Source organism: Rhynchophorus ferrugineus, unplaced genomic scaffold, assembly GCF_030347505.1.
Source record: "Rhynchophorus ferrugineus isolate W39M unplaced genomic scaffold, kcgeb_rfMv2 rfM3, whole genome shotgun sequence".
In the NCBI taxonomy this organism is placed as follows: domain Eukaryota; kingdom Metazoa; phylum Arthropoda; class Insecta; order Coleoptera; family Curculionidae; genus Rhynchophorus; species Rhynchophorus ferrugineus.
Genome location: NW_027472582.1, coordinates 4,011,593 through 4,032,888, shown reverse-complemented (window position 1 = coordinate 4,032,888; position 21,296 = coordinate 4,011,593). Strand labels below are relative to the sequence as shown.

At 35.4% G+C, this 21,296-nt stretch overlaps 1 protein-coding gene and 1 long non-coding RNA gene across 2 annotated transcripts; one reads left to right on the top strand and one right to left on the bottom strand.

Moving 5' to 3' along the window:
* Positions 1 to 135: 135 nt before the first annotated feature.
* On the bottom strand, positions 136 to 20,620 carry LOC143192525 (uncharacterized). Its single transcript, XM_076397917.1, has 5 exons — positions 20,384 to 20,620; positions 6,628 to 6,817; positions 4,538 to 4,734; positions 402 to 515; positions 136 to 338 (listed from the first exon to the last, which is right to left on the bottom strand). Exons 2-5 carry the CDS (start codon positions 6,742 to 6,744, stop codon positions 155 to 157), a joined length of 612 nt encoding a protein of 203 aa, XP_076254032.1. The 5' UTR covers positions 6,745 to 6,817; positions 20,384 to 20,620; the 3' UTR covers positions 136 to 154.
* Positions 1,129 to 3,806, top strand: LOC143192526 (uncharacterized). The gene is made up of 3 exons (XR_013004799.1): positions 1,129 to 1,439; positions 1,499 to 2,394; positions 2,443 to 3,806. It is a non-coding gene; the product is annotated as an uncharacterized LOC143192526 (long non-coding RNA).
* Positions 20,621 to 21,296: the final 676 nt, after the last annotated feature.

Here is a 21,296-nt window from a genome sequence, read left to right as displayed (position 1 = left end):
TAAACTCGTACATAGCAAAATTCACTCATAGAGATAGAAAATTAAATGCTGGAAGGTCTGAAAAATCAATTAATAATAATTAACATCAGATATTGATGACTATAGGCGAACTATTATCAAAAGTAAAACAGCAAACTAGTTTAAAATATATTTACTAAGTTACATACAGAACTGTCATTAAATCTACCAAAGAAATAATGCACTTCGAATATTTCTCGTCACATTTTCCCTCTGATTTTCCCCGTTCTTCTGCGCGAAGTATCTTCTTGGTGAAACCTGACTGATATTGCTCGACAGTACTGTTAAATTCCTCTTTGTGTGTGAGGTCTAAAGAAGGCCTAAAAATAAAAGGAAATAAACAGAATTAAAGTCGTCTAGTGCAATTTTTTATTAAAACTTACGTGAACAGAAACTCTACAATTTTCTCCAGAGTGGATTCGTCCTTTTTATACATTGGAATTTCAGCTATTTCACAGATTGAGCGATAAACGCAGTGCTTACCATTTAATCCAATACTAAAATTAAATATTTGATGCAGATTTATTGTGATACGCTGTCGTCTGATGTTTATTAGGTACGTGAAAACGAAAAACACGTATTATTTAATGACAAATAGATATTATAGAACAAATTATTCACCATAATAAATATGAAAATAGCAGTGTCAGTTTTATTATTCGAAAATGTGATTAAAATAAATGTTAATCATATGGAATAATATTTGAACTATACCATGGTGTATTAAATGAACTGAAAAATAATTAAATAATCTAGTAATTGGAAAATTAATTTAATTTATCTCTGATACACGTGATGAATTATTCAGTGATTACATTCAGCATAAACATCTCAACAATATTTTCCCCTACTTGTAAAAAGTCCAAAAACAACATAATCGACACTGTACTTGTAAACACTTTATTTAAAAAAATCGTTTAGTTTTGAACCATTGCAGACCAATTCTTGACGACATCGAACGCTATATTCGATTGATTTCAAAAAGGGACAGTTTAAAAAGTGTGGATTACTTTTTCGCATGTCTAACATACTACACTACTACTACTTATAGTCTATCCAATAATTTCTTGTACATTCATTATCATGTTTAATGTTTTACCTGACACAATTTGTACGTGAAATCAGACAATATATTCCTTCTCATTTTAGTCTAGTTAAAACGAGATGTAATGCTGTCTGATAATTTAGAGCATCTAACCGAACTCTCTTGCCAAAGTCAAATCAATAGTGATAAGAGGTTATAACGAGGAAAACGTTATTTTAATGCTGTGCTTGTTTAAATGCTTTCGTACTGAATGCTTATTATTGCTCTGAAAAAAAAATTCCGAAGCCAGACAGAACAGATTGTGTATCTAATCAGTTACATTGAACACGAACGAGATAATGGAGGTCCCCTCTTGCCAATAACATTCGTTAGAGAGGTATATATTTTTACTGTTAAACATTAATTTCCTACGACTTGTACTGAAAATATTTTTAGCCGGTTGCAGCTGCACTAAATATTAGTATGGGCACGGTCACTGAAGCATCACAAAAAATGAAAAATATTAAGGTTAGCTCTATCAGAGGTTGAATATATGAAGCATATAGAAACAGTGAGTAGTTTTTCAATGAATATAATTTAATACAATTATTTCAAAGGAAACTCTTAGTCTGGAAAGTATCGACGAGGTGAAGTCGAATTTCCGGATATTGCTTATAAAAGAATAAAATTATTAAAAGCATATAATAAAATCAATGAAGACTTATTATTTCAATTTGTGTATTTAGATGAGGTATGGGTATTTCAGAATGGGACCAATATACCCAACGCTCTTATATACCTCAATGGAAAAGGGCAAATGTTTTAAAAACAATTGATTAGATTTTGTTTATCATAACATTTATTAATAATTCATTGCAGATATATGCTGGAAACAGGAATGGATAATAACACCGTCGGTTTGGATGGACTCGGTTAGACACATTGAAGAAGAAATTGAGAAATGGTGGAATTGTGAACAAATATTTGATACATTGGAAATGAACGCTTACTTACTCACTTGAATGAAACTTTCAGAATATGATATGATTCAATGCTGCCTATTTTTAAGACAGAGTGATGAGAATGGAAAAAAGCTAAGGTGAGTACATAATTAATATTTGATAACTGTAAGAAATCTTATTGTAGAGTGAGTAATTATGAGCATTTGGTTAAAATGTATCAGAAGAAAAAGAATAGTATTTGCTTGGCAGATATTGCATTGATTAAATCTAGTTTTATCAAGAAAGATGAATACAGGTATTGACAGAACAAATGAAGGAGAAATACACTGAGATCAAAATGTTTTTACAAGGAAACATTCTACCAAAGGACACAAGAACTGAGCGTAAACGGTATATATGCTCTCTAATGAAAGTAAAATATATTACTTGAATATACAGTTGTTAATTAGGTGGATTAGACCTCCAGCGGATACAACTACAAACGCGCCTTCAACTCTAACTCATGGGTGGCATTGAAAAGAGTTCAATGTGAATATAATCAAGCACAACCCTAACCTACAAACTATTATAACTGTGTTCTTAATTATGGATTTAAGTCCTTTGATAATATATGCATTATTATGATTTACTATAATGTTGAAATAAATTATATTTGATAACAATATTTAATTATTTTTTGTGTGTCATAGCCAAACTGAACTAAAACTCACAATTGATACGGCAATATTGCGACGTTTTGACGTCACAATTTCAGATCTAAAGAGAAGGCCGACATTTTCTCAAAACACTTAAAAAATGTTTTTAAGCCTTTCCAGTCTCAGCTACATAAAGATGACGAAAAGAAAATTAGTAGCTTTCTAGATTCGCCATTTCAAATGGATTTACCGCACGAGAAATTAACGGTCAAAAAAGTTAAACATACAATAATGAGAGAGATTAATATTAAAAAGGCTCCTGGTTATGACTTAATTACTGGCAAAATTTTAAAAGAACTATCAGAAAAGGCTATAAAACTATTAACATATATATTTAATGCTATGCTACGAATTAATTACTTCCCTAGTATCTGGAAAGTAGCTAAAATATTAATGATACATAAACCAAGAGAAATACCAGAAGATGTGACCTCCTACCGACCTATAAGTTTATTACCAATAATCTCGAAAGTTTTCGAGAAATTATACGTAAAAAAATAAACTATATAATAGAAAAAAGAAAAATTATTCCAGAACATCAGTTTGGCTTTCGCAATAAGCATGGGACTATAGAACAAGTGCATAGACTTGTAAACCAAATAAACGCTGACCTAAATGCCAAAAGATATTGTTCGGTTGCTTTCCTAGACATATCTCAGGCTTTTGACAAAGTATGGCATACGGGCTTGCAGGTTAAACTAAAGCAACTTCTCCCTCATCCGGACTATCAGCTACTAAAATCGTATCTTACTGACAGACATTTTATTGTAAATCAAGGCGATGAACATACCGAATTAAATCCCATATATTCAGGAGTTCCGCAAGGTAGTGTACTGGGTCCAGTACTATATCTTCTGTATACGGCTGATCTGCCCACCACAAAAATAACTACTGTGGCAACATATGCAGACGATACAGCAATCTTAGCATCCCATAAAGATCCAGTCGCAGCATCAATAAACCTACAAACCCACCTGGAGCAAATACAATTATGGTTGAAGACATGGCGCATTAAAGCCAATGAATCAAAATCCACGCATATAACGTTTACCCTGCGTAGAAGAACATGTCCACCAGTGAATATCAATCATCGTCAACTCCCCCAAGCAGAGCATGTTAAATATCTTGGTATGCATTTAGATCGACGCCTAACCTGGAAGAAGCACATACTCTCTAAACGGAAACAACTGGGACTAAAATTATATCAAATGTATTGGCTCATTGGGCGCAAATCCAAGTTATCATTAGATAACAAGGTGTTGCTGTATGAGTCTATACTCAAGCCCATTTGGACATATGGAATTCAACTATGGGGTACCGCTAGCAAATCTAATATATCCATCATTCAACGGTTCCAAAATAAGGTGTTGCGTGCCATTGTTGATGCTCCGTACTATATTTCAAATAAAGTGATACAACGCGATATTCTTCTAGAACCTATAACGAGTGTAATCCAACGTGTTTGCGTGAAGTACTTCGAAAGAGTGTCAGTGCATCCCAATGTACTCGCTAATCAGCTAAATATGCGACGTGATAGTGAAGTGCGTAGACTAAAACGTTTAACACCACCTGATCTGATTACTGGACATATGTAGAGTTTAGAATAAGCATTAGAATAAGACTAATTAATTAAGATAATATTTTATACAGAAGATTGCTTAATGAAATGGTTTTCTACATGCCATGTATATATAATATAAACAGAAGAAATACTTATTGCCAATAGGGCAGATTGTGGACTCACGAAGAGTAATAAAAAAAACCTCTAAAAAAAATTTCAGATCACGTATATACAAAGTAACTTTGGATAGACTATATATCCGAAAAGAAAATTATACCTGTCTAATATTTTAGAAAGATATTCATAAAACGTGACTCTGGGTAGATCAAAGTTGAGCGAGTTAGATCGAACCGCTATCGTGCTTGGCTGTAACAAGGTGTTGTTACGTGGTAAATTATATTGTGCCTGGAACGCCCATGTTATGTTGATCGATCTCCTAGGTAGTACGAATGGTACTGATAATCCATAGGTGAACTGAAAATAAGGTTATGTTAAACAAGATTGATTAAACGATCTATAGTACTCAAAAGCTTTAATTTATTTCAATTTTATATAAAATATATGTAAATAGAAGGGGATGATGTTTTACAGAGAAACAATAGCAACGCACCTATCAATTTCTCAGAAAAAGTAACCTTCATATAGTTAGAAAAAAATTAATGAAGGATATCAGAGAAGGCTTAGGACTATTAAACTTTCTACGTTTATTAAGTACCATAGTAAGTGTAAAAACAAAAAATTGTGTCACAGCTGATTTAGTGAATTTATCTTATCAAAACATAAGTATCTCTCTCCATGTAAAATGAATCTTCTTACTTTTTAATCAAATTGTTATATTATACTTGGTGGACTATAATAAAATGTATTGAATATATATGTTCTCTAACGGTTTAATTAATATTATGTAACGTATAAAATCACTCGTAACTATCACAATCAGATGGGCATAACAAAGCTCGAACCTGTTCTTTTCTGCTTTTTATTTATAAGATGATATCTCATAAGATGATTGTTAAAAAATTGATTATAAATAAAATATAAATGTACTTTTATATTTTAACAGTTAATAATCTAATAAACTGATATAGATACCTCATATCCATGTTTTTTTTTAACTTTTAATAATAACATTCATTATGGCCCATTTATTCACTAAAGTCAAAAAAATATCCATAAAATCATTATTTAAATCTCGATCCATGTTTTATTGTATATCGATCGAACTTATATATCTATTTATTTTATAGAATAATTCAAAACCAAGGTGTTTCATAAATTCGTTATAATAACCATTAATTATATTGGATTTGTATCTTGATTATTATTATTACAAGGCGTACTTAAACATAACATTCAAATCAAGTCACTTTTTCTAATATCTTCATTAAATCTTGAAAAGAGAGTGCTTATTACAACTTTAGAAAACTTGTATATTTAAAAATTAATAGAAATAATATTTGAAAACCATTTAATGAATAATAAAGTTCTTACAGGCTATCGTTAAAATATTCTGTATATACTTTACACTGAGTATTGAAATAGATAACATAGATAGATAATTTTTATGGCTCAACAACAGAGTCGAATTCATTTCGGATACGTTTTGCAGATAAATTTTATTGGAAAATAAGTTTTTTTTCTTGATTAATGGATACTCAAACTATTCCTAGTCCTACAAAGTCAACACTTTTAAAACCCACGAAATATTTTCGATATAACATCTATTTTGCAGAGAATAGATTGCCTAAGAAAACAATGGGAATTAATTCATTACATCATAATCAAACATTAATTATATTGGATTTGTATCTTGATTATTATCATTACAAGGCGTACTTAAACATAACATTCAAATCAAGTCACTTTTTCTAATATCTTCATTAAATCTTGAACAGAGAGTGCTTATTACAACTTTAGAAAACTTGTATATTTAAAAATTAATAGAAATAATATTTGAGAACCATTTAATGAATAATAAAGTTCTTACAGGCTATCGTTAAAATATTCTGTATATACTTTACACTGAGTATTGAAATAGATAACATAGATAGATAATTTTTATGGCTCAGCAACAGAGTCCAATTCATTTCGGATACGTTTTGCAGATAAATTTTATTGGAAAATTTTTTTTTTCTTAATTAATGGATACTCAAACTATTCCTAGTCCTACAAAGTCATCACTTTTAAAACCCACGAAATCTTTGATATAACATCTGTTTTGCAGGGAATAGATTGCCTAAGAAAACAATGGGAAGCTGTGTTACCTACAGTACCTTCTCCGAAACGTTATGAACTAAATCCAGTACCCAATAACTTTCAATAAGACGCCCAAAATATCTAGTAAATTCGCAATAAATCTCAATTTACCTGCAATACTGCACTGGGTGGGAAGAACAAATAAAACGATCTCCTCGATATTTGATGATCACTCTGTGTAACAACCAACAAACAAAAACATACGGCTATAAAAGTGTTTTTCTTCATTTTCCTTTACGTTGGAGCACTGTTACTTAATCTCTCGGCATGCATAGAGATAACAGGTTTGTCTCGAGAACAACTAGAACGAATCGGTGTTTACTCAATTAAATTATTCAATATCAATGAGTTGTGCAAACAGGAGGCATGGCAGGTAAGCTTAAATTACATTAGCTAACATAATCTGTGATAACTGACGCAAGTCATTGGTCGCTTGACTTAAAACTGTTCCTGTAACTGTAATAATTTAACCGTATCAACACTCTCACTCATGAATTGAATGTTGTTGATTACAACAACTTTATGCATTCAAATTGACATTAGTAATATATTTTTTACAAAAAAATTGAACCGTCTCACTTAGAATTAAAAAATAATCAAACTTAAATATTTAACACAAAATGAAACATTTTAAAATAAAATATGTGTTTAATAATCGTTGTAATAACTAAATAAAAATAAACAAAAACCTTATTTGAGCTATCTACTACACGTATTTTATGTTCTACTACACACTACTATATACATACACAAAATTTAGCTTAATACCTACCTAAAACTATTTATCTACTTACAATATTATTTTAACTACTACCATCTAATCACTTTGAAGTCGGTTTGATGGTTATTTCATTTTGTGTAAATGTCACAAAATTATATTATTATTTTTGTATTATTTTTATATATATTTTAAAGTCTCCTTTTACCAACTATGGGTTTATCTCGACTGGACCAACAGTTTAACGTGGGCTCCGAACCACGGTCCTCAGCATTAAGCCTACCGACTGGCGAGTAACCAACTCTAGAAATCATCCCAGAAGACATCCGGTCTTACCCAGCCTGGTTACTGGCGCGACTGGGATCATTTTCATTGTCGGATTTTACACTCTTGCCTAAACAATCACAAACATAAATTTACGACCATGCCCCAGCAGGATTCGAACCCGCGGCTATCGCAACAGTAGGAGGACTGCCCCATCGCCTTTACCACTGCTCCACCAAGCCGGCTTTATATTTGTGTTGCTTGGGCTCGGCATCGACTTCAAACTAATCAGTTGGTAATAATTAGAATAACACTCTAATTATATAAATAAGTTTAGATAGGTAATAAGCTAAATTGTATGTATATGGTAGAATATAAAATACGTGTAGTAGATAGGTTAAATAAGGATTTTGTTAGTTTTCATTTAGTTTTTAAAACGATTGTGTACATATTTTGTTTTAGAACGTTTTTTTTTTGTTAAAAACCTAAGTTTCATTATTTTTTACTCTTTAGTGAGTTTATTCTTTATATTTGGATATCGGTTTTGTTAAAAATATTTCATTTTTCTCTCTTTAGTCTGCCTGGGCGATTAATTGCTTGATTGCAGGTGTACTCAGGAACCCGGACCACGTGGAGGTACGTTCCACGGAAGCTCCACTGAGAGAGGAGTGATGTAGTGACTCCCTAGGAGTGATGATCCTTTAGGCCACCATTAATACATCTATATTAACTTCAAATATTGGCAACGCTATAATAATCAAGATCGAAATTAACAAGTTTGTATTTAGCCGGTGTTTTCTGTTCCCGTGCGAATTCCCTCCACAAAAATAGTAGTAGTAAGTGTTCCGATAAACTACCGCATCGACAGCTACACATTCCGACCGACAAAACGAACTTTCCTACAGGTAGTTGATGTGTTTTGCTTCGAAAGCTTGGTTATCTTTCACTAATTTTACCTCTAATTGCTCTAGAATATTATGACCATAACCTTAGTTTATTCTTTCAATATTCTTTCAACACTTTTATGTAACAATCGAATCTGCTTTTGTTCGATTATTAAGCATGTCCGTCTATTACAAGAAAGTAGTAAAATAGTTCAGCAATATATCGAAAGTGATGCCAAAACACGTTTTATTTAGAATTAATTTTAAATAAATAGAGACATGCTGTACACCTCTCAGTCTGTTGAAGCTTTTGTGCCCGTTCCCTATGACACGTGTCCCTTTCACTTCCACATCTTCGGTGGCACTGAAGAATAGATAAAACACACATATCACTAGGACAGATAAGTACGATAGAGCCCTGCATTGTTCTTTTTTTGAGGAATTTTTTACCACTTTTTTGACAATATAATTATATTCAGCAACCGCAAATATGTAAAAATGTTTTATAAAACAATATATCTGAAGCTGTAGAGTTAATGTCAGGTAATATATCAAACAAGTCAGATGCTATAAAATAATATTGTGTTAATCTCTTTTATTAGGACACAGGGAATGAAAACAGAACTAAACTTCAACAATTTTTATGATGTTCAAAATAATATACTATCATTATTATAGTATCTAATTTAAAAAATCCAACTTAGATATATTATAGAGATAAGGCACAACAGCAATATCAATGTTTTTTTATCAGTAGAACCCCTTCCCCCGCAAAATTGGCTCATATGTCATAATTATTTCGTAATTATTTATTTCCTCGTGCCAGTTTAGAAGAAAATAACCCATTAAATATTCTTGAACAACATGATATTGCTCTTCACATTCCAAATACAAGGAATCAGTTCATCTAATATAAACATAGTTTAATAAAATTTCTAGCACACTTACGGGCGCATCTTAATAACATCCTATTTGTATTTAATATTAGCGTATTACTTTACAGAATGGTATTAATAAAGTGTAAAGTGATCTTGATATTATAATTTAATATTTGGAAAATTTTTTTTGTTAGGAATGGTACTTAATTTTACTTTTTTTTGTCAGAAATTGCTAATATATGTAATTGAACCACTGTGTTAAATATGTTATAATATAGACAATTCTTCACTATTGCCGTGTGCCAATAATAATTTATCCAATTATCTATATGCTCGTAAATAATAACAGATGAACATCAGGACTAGGGGTTGTAAATAAACACGGTAGCTGAACTGGGATAAAAAATTAAGTATTACAAATATTTTGCAAAATATTGCGTAATTTATATAGTAATTATTGTTAACTTTATTATTAACTTATTTACTAAAAAAATAATTTTAGATTTCAATATATATATATATATATATATATGTAATTTTACAAAATAACAATCCCATATAATAATAATAATCTTTAATAATATCTTGAAAAATGGCATAAGTACTATACCTTCTTTTAATCTGGTACCACAACACCATCGCCAAAACTAAACGTAACTCAAGCTCCATTTCGTACTTCCACAGCCGAATGATCATTTCTAAATTAATGATACAATAATTAACATAATTAATATATCCTATGTTATCACATTATCAGTAATACTGTTTGTTTAATAACATCATAATATTGTGTAATTCTCTGTTGTTGTTTAACTCATTGTATTGAAACTATTATATTGTTTGATAAACATCTGTATTTTTTTAAATAAAAACGCTTATCTTAGAAGGCTACAGTTAAAACAGTAAATTAATCAATAGTCATGACAATGTCATTGTTTTTGTTAAAAACTCTTAAACTGTTTTGAAATACAAATAACACAATGAAGTTGCAATGCTGACCAACATCTGTTTGGTGATGAATCTTATTTTCATTCAATAAACTTGAGAAATTGATGTAATAAAAATGTTAAAGCTGGCTTGGTGGCGCAGTGGAAAAGTCCTCCTTCTGTTGCGATAGCCGCGGGTTTGAATCCTGCTGGGGCATGGTCGTAAATGTATGTTTGGGACTGTTTAAAATTTGTGAATGTTCTAGGCAAGAGTGTAAAATCCGACAATGAAAATGATCCCAGTCGCGCCAGTAACCAGGCTGGGTAAGACCGGATGTCTTTTGGGATGATTTCTAAAGTTGGTCACTCGCCAGTCGGTAGGCTTAATGCTGAGGGCCGTGGTTGGGAGCCCACGTCAAACTTTAGGCCCAGTTCAGATAAACCCATAGTTGGTAAAAGGAGACTTTAAAATATATATAAAAAAATGTTAAAAGGAATTAAAAGGAGAAACTATTCAGAGAATATCTTTTTTGTACATTCATTTTATAGTCATTCGAAGTCACCCTAAAGTAATTTAACCAATTTAATGAACTTCTCAAATACTGCAAGCAACACGTGATTAATTTAAAAGATGTTCCAAAGAATTGCAAACTATAAGAGGAGTGGGTATAAGGGTATTTTAAGTATAAGTGTCAAATGGAAACCCTGATGATCGATAGCAACTATATGCACGTATTGAAGAATAAAGTGTTTATTATATAAATCAGTCCTTTCCTGACGAAAGGTTGCAATCTGAATCTGAATTTATTTAAAACATATTTGGAGAGAACTTTTGTTATATAATGTGTACTACCAATGTTCAATACCAGCCTAGTCTGATAACCAGTATAAAGATTTCCACGGAACCCAAAATTTCACCATAAAGATTGCTGATACAAAAATAAAATTAAATAAAAGATAAAACAACTATTAACAAAAACATATTACACATTTTCAAGTGGCATACATCCATTAATCGCATTAAATTTAACCTCATTCCTATTTTTTTTTATCAGAAGCCTCCTTGTGAAATGATACATACAGCAAACAACAGCAAAAATACATAGTTTAAGTGTTAATCTAAAAGGTTTTTTTTTTCATTATTACGTTGTTACGATAGTAACAGCATCAGATTAAGTGCTAGGAGTTCCGTGCTAGCTCTCGAAGAGAACGGTCGTGTCCGGTCCGCCGAACCTACCTGCGCTTCCGAGAATTACCCGAAACTTTCCCTAAGACGGTCGACCCGTTATCACGTTTCACCAGTGCCTACTTAAAAAAAAAAAAGCGTCTGTAAGCGCCGAAAAGGCGTTTTTACAGACAAGGCAATGGCGTCATGTACGTCAGAGCCGACGTCGCCTCCTGAACATAATCCCAGTGTTTCAAATTCAAATGGACCATCTTCAGAAGACAGCCGAGAAGTGCTTATAACGGAATTGAGAAAACAGAACGAAGACCTGCGAAAGCAGATAGCTGACCTTAAAACGTTTGCAAAAGCCCAAACAGACGCCCTGAACAAACAGACGGAAAAGCTGGAAAAGAGCGAAAAGGCTTCCGAAGAGCTCAAGGAAGAAATAAAAACTCTCACAGCTACGATAACACAATTCATGAAGCATCAAAGAGATGCCATGGAAGTAAAGATTCCCGCTGCCATAGAAATTCAGTCCCAGACACCAGCTAAACCGACACAACACTTAGACCAAACTGAAGACTCAGAAGACGGTTTCACCTTGGTGGGAAAAAGGAAAAGAGGGCCCGTCACTCCACCTCAGGAAAGCCAGCTGCCGAAGGCCGGCAACAAGGGAAAACAGGCTCCCAAATCACAACCCAATCCGGTAGCCAAGCCAGCCACTAAATCTACCCAATCGAAAGCCAAGGCTAACGTACAGCCTTCGATTACAAAATTTGCCACCAGACCAGTGCAAAACAAGCCGACCACCAAGACGGCCCCACAGCCAGTACCGAAACAAGTTACCACAAGACCAACCCAAGACCAGTCTGCGCAGGTAAGTAGCCAGGTCACTAAACAAGTCTTAACCTCCACAGCAAAAACAGTGCCAACCGTTTCGGCGACTGTTTCTCAAAGTCCCCCAAAGGAAAAAATTCCGCCTATAGTGCTCCGTGATAAGAAGAGGTTCATGGAGCTCATTAGAATTACTAAGGCACAATCAATAGACATTATAACCCGAAATAAAAAGGACGGCATTTTCTTATTCGTCGCCACAAGCGACAATTACCGTAAACTTACTACCCTGCTCGAGGAAAGGAATTACCCTTACCATTCCTTCTGTCATCCGGAGGAGAGAGCATTCCGGGTAATAATAAAAAACATCCCAGAATCACTCTGCATTGACGAAGTACGTGAACTTCTCTTTGATCAAGGCTTCCATCCCAAATTTGTGCAAAGATGGAAATTAAAATCCGGGATAGAACTACCAATTGTTCAGGTAGTTGTCCCTCGCGAAGAGCGACAGATCATATATATGACCAAACTCGGCGTCATCACAGTGAAGGTCGAGGTCCAGAGAGGAAACGGCCAGCCAGTGCAGTGCTTCAACTGCCAGCTTTTCGGGCACTCCAGCTCATATTGCCGAGCCCCCCCACGGTGCGTCAAATGTGCCGGGCATCACGACTCTAGATCCTGTACCAAAATCCCAGAAGCACCTCCAAAGTGCAGCAACTGCGGTGAAACTCATACCGCAAACTTCAGCGGTTGCACCTGCCGTCCTGCTCCAAGAAAACCAAAAATTCCGACCGAAACCAGACCTCCACAAGGTTCTGCATGGAGTAACCAAGGTGGCAGAAAGCTAGCCCAAAAATTAGCCAGCGCTACCCAGCCTGCTCCAACTCAAACTCCTGCTCCAACCAATACACCGGACCTTAACTCCACAATGCAGGCGTTTACTGACCCGCAGGCTTTCCTACAAGTGATCGCCCTGGCTCACCAACTTGCTCGTCTTTTTCCAAATGTCGCCGCCTAAGCGGCAACACTTACCTGTCTCTATAACTTTCAGCAGCCTTTAACTCTTCGAAATGGCTGTTCCGAAATCTCTTATACTGATGACATGGAATGCAAATAGCTTACGCGGAAAGCAAGCGGAATTGGAGGACGTCATAACATTCTATGACGTCGACATCGTGCTCATCCAGGAAACTTTCCTGAAACCTTCGCATCGTCTCTCTTTCGAACACTTTTTTGTCTACAGAAACGATAGAACTCCGGGTCGAGGCGGTGGAACCGCCATTCTCGTCAGAAAAGGAGTCAAACACGAGCTCCTTCCATCGTTATCAGTAAACAACTTCGAAACAACCTCCATTAAAATCGATATCCAAGAACGTCCCTTCGTGATTACATCCCTGTACAGGAAATCTTCTGCATTCAACTATGCCGAATACCGATCACTCGTCGAAGGAAAATTTCCGAAAATAATAGGTGGCGACTTCAACGCCCACCACCCCACCTGGGGGTGCTCCAGAGCGAATCCCGCAGGTAACGCCATCGTAGCTCTAAGTGCAGATCTGGGCTACGGTCTTGCCTTGCCAGATGAACCCACCCATCACCCTAGTACAGTCTCTCAAGGCGCAGCAAGAATCCTTGATTTCTTTATTCTTCAAGACGTAAATCGCGATTCCGAAGTTCGAGTCCTTGACGAACTAGACTCTGATCATCGTCCGATCCTTCTCAAACTCGGAAACTGCGCCACCACTCAAGTCCCACTAACAAGATTCAGGAAAAAAACCGACTGGAAAAACTACCAATCTCTTCTCCTGAAATCCGATCCAATTCCGAAAATTAACACACCAGAACACCTCGAGGAAGCCGTACTCAAGCTAACTCGCGATATTCAGTCTGCTCACGAATCTTCCACAGTCAAAATTTCATCACAACCCCAGCCGTGGAAAAACAATCTTCCCGCTTCTCTTAAACGTGAAATTCGCATCAAAAACGGTTTATGCAGATTAGCTCGATTCACCCTTGATGCTGCAGACAAAAGGGAGGCGAACAGAGCATGCAAGAGGGTAAGGGCGGCCGTCTCGACTTGGCGAGCAATGAAATGGAACTCATTTCTCGCGGACCAAAGGCTGGATGGCCCCCCTTCCTTCTGGCGTGTCTCCAAATGCCTCGTGGGGAAGACGCACAATGTCATCCCTCCCCTGAAGTCAGCGGTTACAGGAAATTTTGCAGTCACTGACCAAGAAAAAGTCGAGCTCCTTGCAGAGACCTACGAAGCTCAAATGAAATGCCTCCCACCCGCACAGAACACTAAAACTAAAGACATTGACACTGTCATCAACGAATCCAACTCCGTCAAAAGACCAGTAACCCCCGCCTTTCTTCTCAACCATTTTGTATCTCCAAAGTCTCTACAGACTATGATCGGCAAACTTCAAACCAAAAAATCTCCAGGTTTCGATGGAATATCGATTACCCAGTTAAAAAAGCTCCCGCATAAGCAACTCGCAGAACTGGCAAACATTATTAACTCCATCATGAGACTGCAACACTTCCCGGCGTCTTGGAAACACGCACATATAGCGGTTATACCCAAGAAAGGAGCAAAATCATCTCCATCTGATTACAGGCCTATCAGCCTTCTCAGCGCCATTTCGAAGCTTGCCGAGAGGGCAATACTCTACGCTCTCAACTCTTTCACAAAGGAAAACAACATCATTCCAGATGAACAATTCGGCTTTCGCGCTCACCACTCATCCGTCCATCAAGCTTCCCGTCTGGCTGCACACATCCATCATGCTCTTGACCAACGTAAAAAGCTTGGAGCAGTTCTTCTGGACCTAACCAAAGCCTTCGACAAGGTCTGGCACGACGGATTGTTCGCAAAGTGCGTGCGGTTAGGCCTCCCAGAAGACCTAACCGCTCTCATCAAGTCCTATCTCTCGGACAGATCTTTCCAGGTCAAGATCAGGGCGTCACTTTCCAGTCGTAAACAAATCGATGCTGGCGTACCTCAAGGTTCCCCGCTGGCCCCAGCCTTATTTAATCTCTTTATTTCAGATATGCCGAGAAAAGAGCATATTGACGTCGCCTTTTACGCTGACGACACTGCTTTCTTCACGGCCGCCAGGTTCGAAGTTACAATTCATGAGCGTTTACAGAAGCAGCTCGATCATGCGGTCAAGTGGTTCAAATTCTGGAGGTTGCAAATCAACCCCCTGAAAACCCAGGCCATCATTTTCCACAAGAAGCGTTACGCACTGCGCGTCTCGCAACTTAAGATCCATACGGCAACAATTCCTTGGCTGGATAACGTCACGTACCTAGGTCTCCACTTCGACCCACAGTTCGGTTGGCATTCCCAAATCCAGAAAGCAATCCAAAAAGGTTCGGGGATAGCAAACCTGCTATCTCCTCTGATCTGCCCTTCTAGCAGGCTTCCCATCTCCATCAAATGCTTATTTTACAAGATGTTAATTCGGTCCGTACTCCTCTACGGATCTAATGTCTACTTCAAGTTTGTTACACCCAACCAGGTCAAACGGCTTCAAGTTTTCCAAAATAAGCTCCTCAGGAGAATATTAAACGCTCCATGGTTTGTCAGAAATAATCAAATCCATAGGGAAACTGACACTCCAGAAATCAAGCACTTCATATCTCAATCATTCCACAAACAACAACTCAGCTCAAGTTCTTCTGAAAACGCGCTTGTTCGCGAGCTGGTCGACATGCTGGGAGCTTAGCACCGCGTCACCGCTAAGCTCTCCCCCTTTTCCAGGCTGAAACGACCTCATCCGTCGCTACAGTCATAACTTTTGCCCCCATACAACAGTACCCAGTTGTGTGTTAACTCAGGTTCGCGAATCAATAGAATCGCCGGGCTCTCGTGCCCAATAACGGCTGCCCGATCAGCGGGTGCCATATCCCCAAATTTAATGCAGTAGCAGTAGTGATCCACAGGGGTCAACTGTGAGGCGGTTTCGGTTTAGTGTATTGGTAAGCCCAGAGGCAGTCCCACATAACCCGGTCCAACTTGTCACTCCAGGGCAAGTCTCCGCGACCAGGTATGCGTCATGCATTCCACCGCCTGGTTTTTAGGCCAGAACAAAAAAAAAAAAAAAAAAAAAAAAAAAAAAAAAAAAAAATTAAGTGCTAGGTTAATCTCCAAAGTATTAGAATAGAATATTTATCATTTGCCTTAACACAAAATACGACGCTGTTTATACATAATTCAGATAGTCTGAAAAATGTTTTAAGTTAATCTCGATTATCGTTAGTTTATCAATTTAATCAAGTAGGTAAGAACAAAATGAGAATTTAGTGAATAAACAAAAGAAAGTCCAAAACTAAAATACAAAAAATGTATCCAAATACTTATGAATGGTAAAGAAAGTGACCATCAAAAATATGTCAGGTACGCAGAAAATACGTTTAACTAATGTATTAGTTAACATCGATGCTCTGTGCGAAATGATTAAGCAAGATCGTCATGTCACCTACTGTGAGATTGAGGCATCCTTAAGCATTAGTACCACCATGCGATTTTACGTAAACACTCAGCTGTGCGAAAGTTATGTTCGCGTTGGATCCCACACAATTTGACAATCGCTCAAATTAAAGGCTCGTGTCGATTAGTGCAAATAAAAGCTTAAGAAAATCAATCGCGGTGCTTCGAAAGACATTTATAAAATCGCGACAGGTGACGAATCATGTATATATACGTATGAGCCCGAAAGTAAGCAGCCGTCTTGCCGACTGTTTGGGTGTTCCAAGATGAACCAAATTCAAGAAAAGTTGTTCGCGTACCAAGCATTTCAAAGAAAATGGTGGCATGTTTCTTCGGGAAAACTAGTCATATTGCAACAGTGCCTCTAGAGGATCATAGAAAAGTAAATTCTGATTGGTACACAACCATTTGTTTGCCAGAAGTCTTCGGTGGAATAAGGAAAACAAACAAGAGACGCCGGATTGTTCTTCATCATGACAATGCAAGCTCTCACACATCGGCTCAAACAAGAAAATATTTGAGCACTCAAAACATCTAATTGATGGGTCATCTGCCGTACAGCCCTAATTTGGCACCCAATGACTTCTATTTGTTCCCATCCGTGAAGAATAAACTGCGTGGAGAACGATTTTCATGAATAAATTTCGTTTAAATGCCTAATAAATGCTTTGAAAATTGGTTTAAGCATATGGAAAAGTGTATCGATCATCGAGTACCTTGAAAAGCAATAAAAATATATTCGCAGCTTAACTATTTATTTTGCGCAACTCATATTTTTAGCAAAACAATTTGTGAATAATCTTTGCAGCTTCATCGACTACTTTGTCATTGCCGATCTTCTAAATAGTATTTTTCTCGCTACACGGAATGGTTTCTCAAGTGGTGGCTTTAATTTCAAATAGCTTATGACTGAGAATGAGAAATTTGAATTTGAATTAGAGAAATCCACCTTAACATAGATGGCCTTTACACTGAAGTGTAAGCTTCTCTACTAATTCCAATAGGCTACATCCACCTTTGGCGGCCTATACCATGAACTACAATACTTGTATTAGGAATTCACGGTCTAGCAAGTTTTTCTAAGTTTAACAGTTTATAGCAAAATGCATTGCAACACCTTAAATCCAACTTTTGTAACCTTACAACTTCAACTGCGATACCTTCGCGTCAAACTATGCTCTTTTCTTGATAATCTGTTTGTTTTCTTAATAAATTAGTTGATTGCGAACAAATATATGCACTCAAAAGAGAATAGATTTATAATCCTCCCAGAACACTACCGCTTGTGCCAGTTCTGAAATATGTAGGGTATAAAACCTTTTATTTTACAGAAATATTATAAAACGGCCATTTCTTGCTAATCTAGATGCAGAATAAATATATTTTAGTTCAAAATACGATAGAAATATATCTTGAATCTGTCGCTGATTTCGTGAGAAAAAAATAATAAAAGGAAATTATAACATCATTTATTGTTATTGAATGTTACAGTTTAATATAAGCCAGGTTACTTGTTTATCCCGATAAATAATATCGATGATGACACTTTTATAGCGTATCAAATCCATATTATAAGCAATATATAACATTTATAAAAACGTGATTGTGAAATGACATTAATTAAAAATTAAAATCCAAACAGTTACTATAAAATTTATTATGCAATAATAGTCCTATATACAAAAATAAATTAACAATCATATGTACGTACAAAAAAATGTATGTTAAAAGATCATCTCCTTGGAGACTACGTCATTTTTGCTAAATAGTAATTACTATCATACAAAACACATTCGATTATGTAATTCCTCACGACCTCCTCATGTCGATGCCTTCATATCAATATAAAACGCCTACATTCACTTGTCTTTTAACTCTATCTTACTAAACAAGTCCATCATCGAACCATCAGGTGCTATTCCCCAGCACTCTGGCACATCGATCATGAAATTATTGGCTCCATCGGGTACTGTGGTACTCATGGATGTTACCGCTTGGGTAAACATTCTTCCCCTGGGTCGGAATGTCGGAGGTAGTGGTTTAACTCGGGGCGTATCAGTATCGTCTTCTGAAGTCGAGCTGTCGCTGTCATCTTCGGTCTCACTCTCTTCACTATCGGCATCCACGATGGGTTTCGAGGGAACAAACTCGATCTTCTTGCCATTTTCGGACTTTTCTCTGTCTTCAGTATCATCACCGTGTAACCTATGATGAAGTTCACTCATGACTGCCTCACTCGTGACACTATCGCGACCTAGACCGCTCTCCATGTCTCTCGTTCTAAATTATTAATCACCAGACACCGATTCCACCTGTCTTCACCTAGAGATTACGTTAGTACTGATAAATTATCACGAATCGCATGAATATAAGGCGAAAGATAAGGTTCCCCACCTTGAGGATTTCGGGTTATCGGACGCGTGCATTAAGCACAACCGGAAATAAAAAACCATGCGTCATATATATTATATTTGTAAAGGTATCGTCTAAAGTTCATAGCCATTATCCAGTGGAAAATTATTGATGCTTATCTTGTCAGAAGTTATTCACCTGACATCATTTTCCAAAAAATGAAGCCGTATGCTCAAAATGAAGACAACGGACTTCTTAAAGCAGCTTCTGAGCTATATGTCAACCGCTAGATAGACCTGATAGATATCTTCATAGAAACACACCTATATGGAAGTCCAACTATATGGAAGTCGAAGAAAATTTTGAAGTAAATTCAGATCACAAGAGAAGGGACTGTGAAGGTTTTGCTGAAGAATACGAATTTTCAGAACAAGAAGTCCTGAGAACTATTGTAGAACTATTGAATTATTGTAGGTAAACCCAGATACTAAGGGACTAATTACCTATACCGAAATCTTCAAATTCTATCACTCAAATTAATAGAACATGATCCTCCTGATAGCTGAAGCTCTTTAGTACAACGTTTGTATAACACCAGAACAGTGTACAGACTCAAAAGTTATCTTGTGTACGGTAGTGTACAGAGAGACTAAGATAGGGCCGATGGGTTTTTCTAGACATAGCTATATGTTATTTAAGTTATTGTAAAGACAGAGTCAATTTCAGGTTAGTCGGAAACGACTAGTAAAACTGTTAATGAATAAATAATGAAAAATATATTTGTTAAATACATGTATTATCCTTGAAATTATTGTTTAATAGTAGTTGATGACTTGCACAAAAAAATGTTTCTCCCGCTGATATGTAACATTAAGTTGGAGTAAAACAAATAATTAAGATCTGTTCATATTCAAGTGTTTCGTTGTGTGTAGTTTACCTGTTAGTGATAAAAATGGCAGGTCATTAAAAAAGTTTTATATTAATGTAGTTTTTGCGATTTGTTTATCTCATATCTGTAATAATACATTTCTAGACAAGTGTACAGTTCATCATCTTAATACGAAAAACACAGTAATTAAAATGATTCCGTTTTCACGACGACACAATCTTTTTATGGCAGGATAAAATCCTGTTGATGGCTATTTAATGATGCTGTTGAAACTACAACACAGCCAAAACAATGTTCCACGATTAGTTATAATTCCTTATCGTAACTAACGAAGAACTGCACGACAACCTCGACAACACATATAGCATTTATTATTGTTTGATTTATTATATGTATCAAATGCAATCAAATCGAATTTATAGTTAAGCACAAAATTACATTATTGTTCATTATACTCACGGTGATTCCAAAATTAACGATTACAATATATACAAACACGATAATCTAACTTCCTCTACTTATATCTATCTATATGTTATATATCAGCATTATTTAATATTTCGTAACATTTCTAACACAAAGTTTTATCTATGCTGATAATACATCAAAAGGAAACTATTTACAGATTTTAGCACAAAAAACTGCACTATAAACAATTAACTTTTTACCGATATTTGCACAATTAAATTAAATGTCTAGTTACCTACATTTTGATATTTTGATAATAAGTAATATTGAAACACAAAGGATGCAAAAATTATATTATCTGATAAGATAGTAAAGAACAAGTACGTACGATAAATAGCAAAGAGTATTAGCTAAATAGAGAAATAAATTTAAACAAGGCTGCGTGCACATGCATCTTGCATTATATATATATATATATATATATATATATATATATATATATATATATATATATATATATATATATATATATATATATATATATATATATATATATATGTATATGTATATATTAGTGATTTATAAAGTAATTAAATCATTTTCTTTTAAAACACTATTTATTATATTTTTAATAAATAGTTGAAAGTCGATAAAGAATAATGGGAAACGGTGGATTGGTCCCAAACGATTGATTCTGTATTAGAGAATAGGTTAGATTCACAACTGAGCCCGGTAGGTGGAGCTGCGATAGAGTTCTAGAATTTTTTATATTTTAATGATGATTCAACTATAGAAACTTATCACAGAAAAATCACTTATTAGATGTTATTATGATCATGTTGTAGTATTTGTTTTATTACCGAAATAAATTATTCCATCCGAACTAAAAGACAATATTTGGAAAGAACATCTGTTAGATCCACTAATTGTTACCATCCACTGTTTGTTAATATATTTTCCCCAA